Raw genomic sequence first — 14,730 nt, forward strand, 5'->3', positions numbered from 1 at the left:
CTTTTGCATCATCTATAGTTTAAGGTTGGTCAGATTTCAGGCATGTTTGGGTGTTTGCTTTATTTTTATTTATTTTTTTGGCAGGAGGGGGGGGGGGGGTAATTTAATATCTACAAGATACCCTGTTTCCCCGAAAATAAGACATCCCCCAAAAGTAAGGCATGGGAGAGGTTTTGTTAAATTGCCTAATATAAAGGCACCCCCCCCCCCCAAAAAAAAAAAAAAAAAAATCCCCAAAAACACTGCAGCCGGCAGAACACTGTGCACGATGTTCCGTGTGCACAGGTATGCCGGCTGCTGCCTCTGCTGTGATACCACTGTTCTTGCTGCTGTAAGATGAGAAAGCATTGTATGCTGCAGGGAGTCCACTCTCCCAGCTCATCCCACAGCAGCCAGAACAGTGGTATCACAGCAGAGGAGGCAGCCAGCTTTCCTGTGCACACGAAGCAGCGTTCAGCTGGCTGCAATGCCCACTAAGTGAGGCTCTCTGGCACAACCGCCGGAAGCCTCACTAATCTCTGCTAAGCCCCGCCAACCACTTCCACCACCGTGACCAACAGCAGCACCAGTGCTGCTATGAAGATGGGGAAGGTAACTAGCATACACACACACACACACACACACACACACACACACACACACACACACACACACACACACACACACACACACACACACACACACACACACACACACACACACACACGGCAGTCATGCCGGCACTCCATTAAGGAAGCGCCAGCATGACTGCTGATTGTCCCCCCGCTCCATAAGACATCCCCCGAAAATAAGACACAGGTCATATATTTCGGAAGAGAATTTTATATAAGACTGTCTTATTTTCTGGGAAACAGGGTATTTGGTAGCCATCGTGGATCATTTAATGCAGTGAAAAGGTATGGGATGTTTTATAGTATGCCCTTTGGGTACAAGACAGACTTTTTAAATGACCATTTTGAACCTTGGTTGTCCGAATGTAGTCTTAAGGCATGCATTACTTGAGAAGGGTCAGGTTGTGAAAAGGTCCTTTTTAAAAGACGACACCTCATCCTATGAACCTTTATGGTGTATTTTAGACTACTGAGGAAGCCTACTCCATAAGTCCTGGTTCTAGAAGTGGTCACATGCAGCCCTTGTACCATAAGGAACAGCACATGACTAATGAAGAGGTACTGGCCAACATATTTTGATCACACAACTGACAGAAGGCAACTGGATTGCAATAATTTTTTATTTAAGCCACCGACTCCATCCTGCACCAGTAGAAAGTCACTACACACTATATAATTTGCATAATTGTGACAAGACTTCGACTTCTCCAAAATTCTTATATTTAAGATCTTTGGCTTCATTCAGGGTCAATGACCTCACAAGGTCAGACCAACTTCTACTCAGAATGCACGAATGAGACATCTGACCACATTGATTCTCCAAAACAAACCATTCACCAGTTGTACAACTCATCCAATGATGCGTCTTAAGCCACATTTAGTCAGTCCTGGTACAGCAAATACCCAGAGAAAGTAGAGTATTTCCAGCTGCTGCCATAAATGGCTCCTCGATGTAGCCGTAGCCAGATCTGGTCACCCTGGTAGAGTTGAAGGACAGCATGGTTACTGGCAGTTTCATGGTCAGGGGCCCCATCATTGGCATAGGCTGATACCATAACCTCCTCATTCTTCATCAGGTTCACATACAGAGGAACATTCACAGCAAGTTTCAACATGTGGAAGATGAAGACATATGTGCCATTAACTGGGCACATGAAGCGGCCAACCTGGAAGTCGAAGGTGTCCCCCAGATTGTTGAGCAAGAGATCAAACACGATCGGTTGATCTAGTGTGCCAGGGGCAAAATTTGATGTTCTGGCTGCAGAGAATGCCACCCTCATCTGCTGTGGAAGGGGATAGACATGGACTGGTAGAATGGTTGCTGCTTGGCTGTTCATGGACATATCCACAGAAGTCATACTGCGCGAGTCCCCCTGTCCAGAGTCTGTACTGTTGAAGCTTTCCTCCATCTCTGGGCTTCCAAGCTGGGAGGAATCACTCCAACCTGTAGATTAGAAAGTCTGTAAACACAGTAGCCTACTGTACAGAAGACTTCTAGAGGGAATAAGGGAATTGCTTCAGACTCCTTGCAGTACTTACTTCTTGAGGTGGGGCGTCCAACAGGCGTGACAGATCCTCTTTTATGGCACAGGTGGGTGTTCGCATCCTAGAAAGTTAGAAACCTTGAATAGCCAAGTCCTAGAAGCTTGGTAGATATATGTAGAACTGTATGTAAGCCAATAGTATTTTTAGGAAAAGGCTGTATATACTGTAGGGACCAGGCCACCGCTACAAGGCCCATGGAGAAGAGGCACAGGCTGAGGACAGCATCATCCACCATGCCTATGGGTAAAGTGATACCATTGATAGTAGGAACCCTATAGACATAGGAGGTGGTCTTCTGCTCAAGAAGGGTGGAAGCTTCTCCTAGTTCCTCCATCTCACCATTTGATTACTGCTAATCTTACCCGTGGTATGAACTGGGTGACAGGATAGTCTCGTCCAGGACATGGAGTGTGTCCATAGCTTCCACTGGCCGGACCCTGGGTTCCTCTGTATGCCTCAGGCCCTAAACAAAAAGTCTGTTAAAAAGACTACAAAGAAGTGCCTATAATCACACATACATACACACACACACACACACACACACACACACTTGCCTTTAAAGCTTGTCTGGCAGCGATAGCCATTGGTCATCACCCGGGCACCTCGGCTGGCTCCCCTAATTATTCCACCTCTGGTGCCCATACATTGCTGGGGAATACGAGGCATCAAGTTGGGGGTGGATGTGTAAGAAGGCAGGTTGCCATTGCTCACTGGAGGCATTCCAGAAGGATAGGGACCCCCTAAGATACAAAATTACAGTAGTGCAGATGGGCTTGGAGTCATGATAGTGTGGTTCTTTGTAGCACTGCCCTTTTTCCAGACAGGCTACTGGGTACAAGCAGAAGCCCATCACAAGTGTGAAACTAACTTTATTTTTATCCAAGTTACCATTGCCTTTGCTTACCGGTTAGAGTCTCCTGTATGACAGGTTGAGACTCTCCACCATTCACATCTAGTAAGCCATGAGGAAGGGTTTGAGTACTTGCAGTGCTAAAGGTCTGCTGATAGTCCAGAGGATACAGCGCATCTTCCCTAACTTCTATGCCTTTACGAGACGACAGGGGAGGATTCACTTTAAAAACCTAAAGGAAGATGTGTAGCATTTTGAAAGAGTCAGGCTAATTGTTGCTGTGAGGTTATTGAAGGCTCCATTCCAATAGATGCTAACATTCAGCAGCATAAAAAAGGGACCTGTTACCCACTTTATTACCTGGATCTACCACTAGGTCTCCATAAGTATGCATCAAACTGTTGCCCTGAATATTTAGGTTGGAATTACGTTCTCTTGATATGGACCACTAACGCGAGTACTTACAGCCTGCATTCCATGGAAAGGAGAAGTGTGAGGAGAGTTCCTGGTAGACAATGGGGTTCCTTCTCGTTTCAGCTGCAAGAGTGGCATGTTAGTTGGAGTCTTAGGAGACTGAAGTGACTCAGTTTGCAGAGGCAACGGAGTCTGCAATGACAAAAGCCAGCCCCAGACAGGCCATCTTAGATTTGGTTATACCATTAGAAGACCCAATAAAAGTTAGTGTTCAACAGAGAATACACAGATTCTGTTAGTCAGTGCATGATAGGGGTTATAGAGCTTCTGCCATAAAGTTTAAGTTTTAATTCCTGGGATTCTACAATTCTGGCCTGTAGCCAAGCAACACTTCTAACAGATAGAAAACCAAACCATAGCCAACCAACTCACCGGACTTCTCTCTGGAAGACTCTCAGGTAGCTGAGGGCTAGAAACACAAATGGGATCTGGGGTCTGTTCCTCCACCTTATGGACTGGAGAGTTAGGAACCTGCCAAAGATAGATGAAGAAAACCTAACATCTCCATTTTTCTCTCCAGTAGATTTGTGTTAGTTGAAACCTTACACTTCCAGGGGAGCTTGCAGGTTCTGGAGGATCATCTGGTTTTGATAGATTGGGACAGACTGGATCAACAGCTGGTTCTATGGACAATGGTGGGGAGGACACCTGACAAAGGAGACAGTATTCAGTAGACAGCCAACTGGACACTAGTAAGCACCTCCAGATATTGGTAGGGTCATACCATCTAAAGCTACAGTTGAAGCGAAGACCTTACTGCAAGATGGCTCATGGTTCTTCATGTTGACATGCTCCAGAAAGAAGGCATATAACCAGTACTTACCTTTTCAGTTGATAACATTTGATTCTTTGGGCTTTTGATGGGCTCAGATGGAACAGATGAAACTAGAAGTAATGGATCACACCATGGTGAGTAGTTCTAGTAGGAAACCATATGCTATAGTGTCAGTCTTTGTCATGAACTATGCAGCCATCTATTACCCATAAATTGTGGGCACTGTATTTGAGCGTATGTGCACTTAAGTCCATTATTTCCCATTGAAGTGTATGGTTTACTGTTAGCCATTAAGGCTTAATGTTCACAAATTTAATGAATAGCTATACAGGAGTAGATAAACCTCCCTCCCTATGTACACTAGTACTACTTCATGTGTTACTGACCTTCTACTACAAGTCTTGGTTTGGTTGCTCTTGGAGATGGAAACTCGAATTCCAACACAGAGTCCTGAAGAATTAAGAAAATTTAAAACACATTTAAAAGGACATTACCACCTGCAATTACAGCCCAGACATCTGAATGGCTTCATCCCAGACTAACCATGTGATCCAAACAAACCAACCTCATGGCATGCACAAGAGTGCGTCAATCGAAGTCCAGTCTCCATGCTCATCTTACCTGCATGAAGTTGTATGTTCCTTTGATCTGATCAATAAGATCCTCCAGTTTTTGTTTCCGTAGTTCAGGATCCTTCGGGAGTGTTGGAGAGTAGCAGAACTCAGCGGCCGGTTGAGAGGTCACACGTTGTGGCTGAAGGAGCAAACACATCAACATTTCATCCATAGTCTACACCTTCACATTGCAGGCAAAGCATACCTGCATGAAGTGGCACAACATGATCGATATTAAAATTATCGGTTTCATGTACCAACCCTTTACTCCTTACATACCCATCCTGCCCGTCAATGACCAACAGTTTTAGGCCTTCCCTTTATATGCCATCACTCATCTTACTTCCCAACATCATACCTGTGTGCCACTCACAGCTGGTGCAAGGTGGTTGACACAGATGGGTGCAGGAACTTCCCGCTTCTTCACTATAATGGGCATGCTTGGGATAGATGGCATCTCTGAAACCTGTCAGAGAAAAATCAGAGTCATTGATTTAGAAAGTTGCTACCTCTAGATGGCACTGGAGTCTCCACTTGGTCACTGTTTCCACCTACTGGTCTTTGTTCATGAAGCAAGCAGCAGATAAGGCCAACTCTGCAAAAGCTTACCTTAAGCTGGGTCACAGCTTTTACTTCCTGCTGAGGTTTTGGTGCCCGATCACGCCTCTAAAGATAAGCATTGAAAGGGTTAACCACACTTGACCAAAGTTTGAGTGTTGTACAGCAGCTCAGCCCTCATCATTTCAATTGATCCGACTTACAATACCAGACGTGACCCACAGAAATGTGAAGCTATAGGACTTACAGCCTTCCCCCTCCAAGGAGCTACAAACTTTGTCATACCAAATATCTTTTGAAGAACCATTTAGAGGAGACTTTACCCACAACAGTCCTAGTCCATCTACTGAACCTTCAAGGTTTGAGACAAGAACCAGATCTGCCTTACCTCCTTTGGTGGCTCCAGTTCACACTTTGGTTCAGAGCTTAAAGGCTGAGGGACACTTGTAGCTTCCCAGGGCTTGGTCAGTGGAGTCAGCGATGGTGGAGATTGCCACCTCTTTGCTGGTTCTTGTAGCTTCACATTAGCAGCCACTGCCCAGGGTTTTATCACCTCAGACTTTAGGCATTTCACTTGCACCAGTTTCGATACCTCAGGAGCTTTGGGCACCTGCTCAATGCTTGGCATACAGTGTCTGATAGGAAGCTTAAAAAAAAAAAAAAAAAAAAAAAAAAAAAAAAGCGGCATCAGCAAATAAGGAACACTAGAGAGAAAGTTCACATGAGATAGAAAGGGTCCACAGAGCCACAACCGCCGTGATACTTTAGATAGACCCCCCCCCACCTTTGTGTGAAATAATGGAGAATACTGACTTACAAGTCTTATGCACCTTCAGGGACAACCAGATCAAAGTCTCACTCTTACCTCTTGGGAAGAAGACTGTTCCAGTTTCAGGGGTTCTATAGAGGATTCTGGGAAGAAGACAAAAATCAGTACCAGCTAATATTGGGTTGCCCATTTTGTTATTCAGTGTCATTTAGAATCAATGACTCCATCCTAGATGCAGAGTTTAGCTGAGTCTGATATGGTCTGTAAGTCAACCTTCTTGAAGGCTCTGGCTCCCATCCCCTATACTTTACACTGTAGCTTTGCTTACCTACATTTATTAAGAAAAGGATTGGCATCTTTAAGCCCAAGAAAATCAGATGTTCAATTACCTCGTTCAGCTATAGGCCCTTGGCTAGTTTCAGTCTTTGGAGGTTCTTTAAGCAAGATCTCTGGCTCCTTGGGTGGAGGATCAGGGACACTTTCAAAATAGCCACAGTCCAGCATCCTGGCCACAAGATCCTTTAAATATTTGTCTAAGACATACATGGATGGGCATAAGGTCAATAGTATACAGGACATACACTCAAGGCATGAGTAAAGTCACTACATTGTCTGGTCATGTACGACAAAGGTTTGTGAGTAGCCAAGGCCCAAGCTACAGGTTCAAGGTCAACATGAAGCCTTAAGGGGACCCATCAACCATTGACTACCACTTAGTTGCCAGCTCAAGAACTACTTACAGTTGGTCCCAGCCACAGTCTTCTCATTGCCTTCCAGAAGGTTCCACAGGTAGACTGACAACTGATCCATCTCATCTTCAAGGCTGTGAAACAAATATCAAGGATGAAGACCAAAGTCGTCACCGGGAAAAACAGATGTAAAGACAAATCCAGAAACAAGTAGAGTTGTCGATTTGTGAGGAAAGTTGGATGCTAACTTCTTTCCTACCTCAAATTTTTTGTTATAGCAATCTCACCTCATGTGAGGAAACCTTTTGTGACAGACGAGCTTGGAGAACTTAGAGAGACAGTCCAGCTCCTTGGAGCTGATGTACAAGGCACCATTCAGTCCATCCTTGAAGTCTTGCTGCACGTTATCCTGACAGAAGGACCGTAACAAGTACTGGATTTGCAGGACTGTGCGCAGGCGCTTCTTTTCTGCTTCAGTCTTCTGGATGCTCTCCCGTCTGAGGGCCTTCTTCTGAGCCTTTATTAACTGGGAAGAAGCTCATTTATTACCACCGAAGTATCATAGCAATGTATTAAAGGGGTTGTCCCATCTCAAGTATCCCATCTATACTGATGGGTTATGTAAATTTAAGACGTTTCCTAAATATATTGCTTAGAAATGCTTTGTTTGCCTGTTATGTGAAGTGACATCACTTACTCAATGCTCTGCTGGCAGACCAATCAGCTCTGTTAATGGCAGTTTGCTGATAAAGCCTGGTCTGTTATCTCTATGCAAACACAGATAACACCAAGTATTTTCTACAAGCATGTGCATATTATCTGATCTGCATAAGTATTTGACACCTCATTCAACAAGGTGTGGGGGAGAAATACAGGAAGTGAGGAGACTGCAGGCAAAGCTCAAAACGTGAGATGTAAAAACCCCTTTAAGAGCAGCATTTCAGACACTGATACACAAATCCCTAGCTTTGTCAGAACTGGGTTGTGATGTTCCCACTCACTAGAAATTGTAAGGACAGTGTCATTGTAGAGCAAGTAATGCAGCGTTCACACTTGTGCCTTGACCTGTCCACCATGATTCCACCTAAATCCCCGGAAAACTGCTTGGGACAGCTTGCCAACCTTCAGTTTAAAAACCCATTCATTTGAATGGGTTTCTTAAAAAAAAAAAAAAAAAAAAAAAAAAAAAAAAAAACACGCTTCACGGCGATTCGCTTTAACAACCCCTCAAAGTGAATGGGTTTTTAAACTAACCCGCCAGCAAACCGTTCCCAAGCAGTTTTTCCTGAGATTTAGGCAGAAACACAAGGGCGGACAGGTCAGGGTGCAAGTGTGAACGCTGCATAGTTTGAACCAAGTAGGTCACATGAGTTATATATTGGAAGGAGCTGGGTCCCCAGCAGCACAGAATATTTCAGGAAGCAAGTGTGTCTTCCATGTCAAACTTACATCTTGGTTGAGAGCTGTAAAAACTTTTTGAAGTTCCTTGGCAAAATCCAGATTGTGGATGACCTCATCATACTTCTCGACTGCCTCCTGCAAAGTAAAGGGAGGTGCTATCAAGATGGCCTCCAGGGCATATATTGATATAAGTGCATACATGGGTCGCTCGACCTTTCAGAAAAATCACTTCGGCGTATATGAGCATGAAAAACTTGGGCTGCCCAAGTGAAGCTCTGGACTGTTACTCAGAGCTGGTAACACAAGGAAAATGTTTTTCACCAGCATGGCTTATTCAAAATTTACTTTTACTAAATCATGTTAAAAATAGATAAACATGGATCTAAAAAATGTTTTATTTTATTTTTTAAAAATGCAGTTAGGCTTACGTGTTTCGGCAAATCCAACTGATACCTTACTCATAGCTCTATGAGTAAGGGATCAGTTGGATTTCCCAAAGCACAAGCCTAACTGCTTTTTTTAAAAATATTTTTGGATCCATTTTTAACATGATTTAGTAGTTCATTTTTAATAAGACATGCTGGTGAAAACGTTTTTCTTATATGTGCCTCCAGGGCATGCCAGGAGTTGTAGTTGCAAGATAGCTGGAAAGCCAGGTGAAATGAGGTTTTGCCATACGTTGCAGTAGCCATATGCAGGTGAATACCTTAGGGCTAGTTCACACGTGAGTATAAGGGGAGGTTTTTGACAGCGGATTTCGCGTCCAAAACCTCCCCTTATAATGGTGGTCTATGGAGACCGCCGGGCTTCTGTTCTCCGCTAGCGGCGAGCTGCTGCTAGCGGAGAAAAGAAAGGACATGCCCGCCCCCCGCAGCTCCCTCCTATGTCGGCTCATTCATTTGAGCCGACAGCAGAGGGTTAAGCCGCGACAGCGATGGTCGCGGCGGGCGGGTTTTGACAAGAGAGACGCGGCGAGCCGCGTCTCTCTGTGTCAAAACCCGCGCGGGCAGTTCACGTGTGAACTAGCCCTAATAGTCACAAAATTTTAAGGGTATTGTCTGTACTCTTACTCTAAGATTATTCTGTGTAGTGTCACAGGTCTCTTGGGAGGAGACTTTAGATCGATTTTCCTATAACACTTCATGCTCTCGGGCTGTTCAACATAATCATAAGGGACAAATAGTTCTTGTGATGCCAAGAACTAAGGGTAATATTGAGCTGCTAGAGGACATGATGTGTTATTGTAGGGACAGGTAGAGAAGCTCTTGTCATGCAACTTGAGCTTTTGCCTCCAATACTGTTACTACATTAAGACTTACAGTATAGCCACTTCACAACTGAGGGGAAAAAAAAAAGTCTGTAAAAAGAGATTAGTTTTCCACCATCTTGGTCTGCATGTTCCATTTTGTTCAATTATTCTTCATTACAAGTAGAGATGAGCAAACAGTAAAGTGTTCGATATTAGTTTCTATAGCGGCTCAATAGTCAACTATTCGAACGAATATCGAACCCCATTATAGTCTATGGGGAAAAGTGCTTTGTTTCAGGGGATCCGGCCATTCGACTCATGAGGGTCACCAAGTCCTCTATGACACCCCAGGAAATTATGCCAACACCCTGGAATGCAACTGGGACAGCATGCCTAACATGCCCAAGTCACTGTATTATGTTGGGATCCCAGTCAGCTTGCGATATGCGCGAGCTGACATTTTTCCCATAGGAATGCATTGACCAGCATTGATTGACAGAATGTCATACAGAGAACGGCATTCGGCCAATCAATGCTGGTTCTAAGAATCAGACCAGAATGGAGACTGCTCTTAGACTCAGATTCCGCCTCCACCGGCAGAACCAGCGTTGATTGGCCGAATGCTATAGCATAGGGGGGTTAATCACTACACAGCGTGGGGTCCAAAAATTTTCATGCTGTGTAGTGAATAGGATTGTTTTTAAAATGCAATCTCCGAATGATCAGAAATCGGATTTTAAAAACAATCCTGAAATGTCAAGATCAGCTCAACCCCAAGTGCTGGCTGATGTAGCAGTGTCTGATGTAGCAGTCCAATGCAGCTGAGCTGGTCCTGCTACACACAGCTCTGCTGCATCGGACTGCTACATCGGAGATGAAGCAGAGCTGGCTGTTCGTTGAGCTCGGCTACTCCGGAGTAGCAGAGATGAGTGCACGGCCCGATGTACAGTGCTGGCCGATGTAGCAGTGTCCAATGTAGCAGAACTGAATGTGTAGCAGGTTCAGCTCTGCTTCATCTCGGCATAGGAATGCATTGTCCAGCATTGATTGGCCGAATGCTGTACTTCTGTATGGTATTCGGTCAATCAACGTTGGTCAATGCATTCCTATGGGAAAAATGTCAGCTCACGCATATCGCAAGCTGACAGGGATCCCGACCAGATAGAGCCCCAAAGAGCTGGGTGAGTAACATTCCCCCCTAAATAAAGGAGATCCCTAGCTAACCCTGCCTGTAGATCTGTCCCTGTCTCAGTTCACAGTCCCAGATTAATCGAATGTTAAATCCATCATTTGTCTAAATTGGAGGTCACCTGAATTAGCCAGCCAATTCCTTTTTCAATGCCTCTGTTGTCGTAGTTCCTATCCCACCTCCCCAGCACAGGTATTGGTGCAAAAAAAGCGCCAGGGTAGGTGGGAGGGGATATGAATTTTTACTGCGTTTGCCTCGTGGTATTCGAATACCTCGAACGGCCTGATATTCGATCGAACGGTGTTCACTCATCTCTAACAACAAGTTGTCTCATGTAGTTTGCTTAAACCTTGAGATTTGCAGTTCTGTTCTCGTCTTATTTGGAAGAAAAGGTTGGCAAGTCCATAAGTATATCATGTTCCTTAACAAAACAATATTCACAAAATATGAAGTCAGTTCTAATCTCTTGGTTTGTGTAGCATTCACTAACATGAAACCTTGAAGGTCACAGCATCCATTTTTGGCTTATTGTGCTTGCACGATTAGAGACTAATATGGTGGGCACAGACAATCATGTGTTAACTTATGTATTGCTTATGCACGCATTTATCATTTGTAAATGCCTATTCTATACTTTGACCAATGATAATTCATATTTTTATGTGATGACATTTATTATGCCTAAATTAGCATAAAGCCATTATTCCTCTATATAAGCTAAGTAACATGTAAAAAGAAAATTTTGATATACAGCATGTGTGTGTGTATATCTTTGTGTTCCCCAAGCTCGGCAGCCATTTTGTTTTCATTTGGAGCCTACACCCCCCCACACACACACCACAACAACCAATTCACATTTGTTAAGATAGTAAGTAACAGGACAGAGCTACATGACAATGTTTGTTTGTAGTCTTACTATGGCGACACCTAGGTCTGCATAAGAGCTGAACACAAACCAGTCAATTTTTAAAGAAATAGACACCTGCTGGTCCTGATTCAGCACCTCCCCATTACGGAGACGTTCTCTGTAGTCTTCTAGTTTTACCTGAAAAGCAAAAATAGATTTTTTTTCTACCAATTGACATTAAGATACATGTGGTGTCCTCACATCTATGGCTGACCTATGACACTCAAGCAAAACAATGGGCCTCATTCAGCAAAGTATGACCTCTCCGTAAGACTGTCTTGCTGCCCACAGCAAGATCTTACAAAAAAACTAATTTTTCAAGGGCAGGGATCCGATTAGTTGTTTCCAGAACAATATCAGGATGGTGGGGAGACATTTTGATTGAACCAATATTAGTTCACTTCACCACGATTATCTTAAGGGGGTAAAAAAGCCTCATCACCCCTTGTCAGTGTGACTGGCCTGCTGTAAGTGACGTGTGTGTTTTTCTATGTAGAGTTTATACCCCAATAACCTTTATCACTAGATGGCACTGCCATACTATACAAGTCCATTAGGTGGTGACGTAGCAGGGGCAAGAAGTGTAGTCTGTGTGTAGCTGAAGCTACATGTATTTCCAGGGGGTGTCTGTAGACCGGAATAAGCAAGCGCGAAGAACAAAACTCAAAAGTGTGCGCCAAAACTTTATGAGAGGCTTCAGGAATCTGTTGTATGCATACTCAGGCCTACTTGGCCTTGTCCTGGCTATACCAGGCCTGGAGACAGGAACCAGGATGCATCAGAGGTGGTGAAGTGGAGTCCCAGACCTATGGGCAGTTAGGGGTGAATTCAAATGGGGTAGCAGAGTTGGTCAACACAAAGCAAATAGTCCAACCCCATGCAACATTCATAGATTTCATCTACCCACTGAGACCCACCATGGTATTATAGGATGGTTAGAAGCAGACTGTGCAATGTGCCACAGGTTCACCTAATTGCTTGTACTCAGTAGAGGGCAACTTAGTATTGAAATGAAAATTTGTAAGATCTTAGAGTGAGCAGCAACCACCAAGCATGCATGCCCCCCAGCGCTAGTCATAACTACCAAGTCTATGCCATTAATGTAGCCTCTACCTTCTTTTTCTCAATGTTGCGGATCTTGTGTTTCAAGCTGATGAAGCCGTTCTCCAAGTAAGTCTCATACACCTGGAGTGGAGTTGCAGTAGGCGACAGCGAGGACTGCAGTGACCCAAGACCCCGACTGGACTGGTGCTTGGGGTCTCCTGCAAGATTATCATTCCCACCAGGACTGGGTGGTGAGAGCTGGACCATTGTGCAGAATTAACCTGAGAGAGAGTAAAGTTACTACTGGCCCCAAAATACTGCAGCTCCTACCATGTGGAGGTTTGGGCATGCTGGAAGTTCAAGTTTTGGAACAAAGGCAGACTCTACAGACTTAGTTGATGCCTTTCTAATAGGCCTTGTAGTTTATTTGGTCCGGCTTCTGATGCGTCAAGCCGCATAAGAATTGGACCAATATGTGCCTGCCACGACTTCCCCCCTCCGGAGTAGGCTCAAATAATGGGCCTAGACCGGAGGGTGCTGCTGCGAGGCTGAATCAGCCGCAGAAGCCGTCTGAAGAAAGGGCAGCTCGCTTCTTTTTCTGTGTACAGGAACATGCCGCTCACAGAAAAAAGTAAGGGAGCGTTCACACTACCGTCGGTTTCCGACAGGTAGTGTCCGCTCCTAGTATCCTCGCAAAATCTGGCACGGACATTAGGAGCGGACACTAGCTGTGTCCGTGACACCTGTCATTCACTTAAATGGGCATCGGGTGCGTTCTTTTGCACTCCATGCCTGTCCTTCCCTGTCCGCAAGTGAAGATGTCCGACTTCTCAAGCAGACAGAAAAACCCGACATGTAGTGTTCTTCAGTCCGCTCGAGAAGTCGGACATCTTCACTTGCGGACAGGGAAGGACACCGACGGTAGTGTGAACGCCCCCCTTGTTAACATGTTAATTTCAGTAATGAGATAAGATTTTCCTATAGATTTAATACAGGAAAAAAATATTGCAGTTTGCTGCAGTTGTTCTTCCCACAGGGATTTTTGTTGAGCTGCATTTTGCTATATGGGGCAGTACATTTAGCAAAGCTGGAGTCCAGACTGTAGCCCTCACAGGATTGTCTAGACTGGATACAACCGTGACAAAACTTCAGCTGTGAAAAGACTGTAAACCCAACACAAGTATGATCAGATTCTCCAAGTTACAATTAAAGGGACAGAACAGTACAACAGATTCAACCAGCAGACCCTGTTCACTCATGATGGGGTCCATCAGGGTCCTTGCACATCTACGCAGCAGGAGATGGCCATACACACTACACTCACAGTTATCAGCCTCTTCACTCCATACATTATATTTTTATAAAGAACATTGAGGCCTGCACCTTTAAAGAACACCACCCTGCTGAACCCATAAAGATTTACCCAACCCCTAGACTAAAAACCACCAACTAATGGTACTAATAACAGTTCTTACTAACCATACACGTCCACCAGCCCCACAAATCCTTCCACCACTGCCAAGAACATCAAATCAGATGGCTGTAGAGCCTTCCACCTGACCCTCAATATATACACCTGCGTGTCATCTTAACTAAGCCACACCCACTAGACACCTGGTTATTTGGCTGCAGATATGAGAGGGATGTTCTATGTCCAAAGAGGGAAAAAACCTAATAATATAATATTATACATCACAGGGGATACAGCTTACCGATATTTACTAGGGTTGTGGAAAGCTTTATGGCCAATGCTTTTGTATGGGATAAAAAGTTACAGGCAATTTTGTGGCCATCATCAAAAAAATCGTCAAAAACACAGTTTTTTTTTAAAAAAAAATTATTATTCTGTTTTTTATTATTATTTTTAATATCCATTTCATGCCATTTCAATGACGCGTGGAAACCAGTGATTTTTTTTCACCCAGTTTCCACAATTTATGAAGGTAATAGGTGAATCAATTCCCTCATGTTTGTCTTTGGTAGTATTCACATTCGTCTCTGTCCAATATGGTGGTTGAAAACGATGCCAATCCTCCAGGGATCAGACAATACCTC

General features: G+C 44.3%; 1 protein-coding gene across 1 annotated transcript; it reads right to left on the minus strand.

Moving 5' to 3' along the window:
* Positions 1 to 1,492: 1,492 nt before the first annotated feature.
* Positions 1,493 to 12,942, minus strand: CAPRIN2 (caprin family member 2). Its single transcript, XM_075276410.1, has 21 exons — positions 12,745 to 12,942; positions 11,707 to 11,769; positions 8,335 to 8,421; positions 7,173 to 7,411; positions 6,937 to 7,019; positions 6,586 to 6,729; positions 6,293 to 6,339; positions 5,816 to 6,073; positions 5,479 to 5,535; positions 5,228 to 5,335; positions 4,877 to 5,008; positions 4,642 to 4,705; positions 4,304 to 4,365; positions 4,032 to 4,128; positions 3,853 to 3,959; positions 3,472 to 3,612; positions 3,061 to 3,238; positions 2,711 to 2,896; positions 2,519 to 2,619; positions 2,151 to 2,217; positions 1,493 to 2,055 (listed from the first exon to the last, which is right to left on the minus strand). The coding sequence occupies exons 1-21, from the start codon at positions 12,940 to 12,942 to the stop codon at positions 1,493 to 1,495; spliced, it is 2,982 nt and encodes a 993-aa protein (XP_075132511.1).
* Between the last annotated feature and the right edge of the window lie 1,788 nt (positions 12,943 to 14,730).

This window comes from Leptodactylus fuscus, chromosome 5 (assembly GCF_031893055.1).
Source record: "Leptodactylus fuscus isolate aLepFus1 chromosome 5, aLepFus1.hap2, whole genome shotgun sequence".
NCBI classification, from domain to species: domain Eukaryota; kingdom Metazoa; phylum Chordata; class Amphibia; order Anura; family Leptodactylidae; genus Leptodactylus; species Leptodactylus fuscus.

Coding starts and splice junctions, on each gene's coding strand:
- CAPRIN2 (XM_075276410.1), bottom strand. CDS start 12,942: ATGGTCCAGCTCTCACCACCCAGTCCTGGTGGGAATGATAATCTTGCA. Junction 5,336..5,478: donor AAGCTGTGACCCAGCTTAAG/GTAAGCTTTTGC, acceptor TTTCTCTGACAG/GTTTCAGAGATGCCATCTAT. Junction 3,239..3,471: donor CTTTCCATGGAATGCAGGCT/GTAAGTACTCGC, acceptor ATCTTCCTTTAG/GTTTTTAAAGTGAATCCTCC.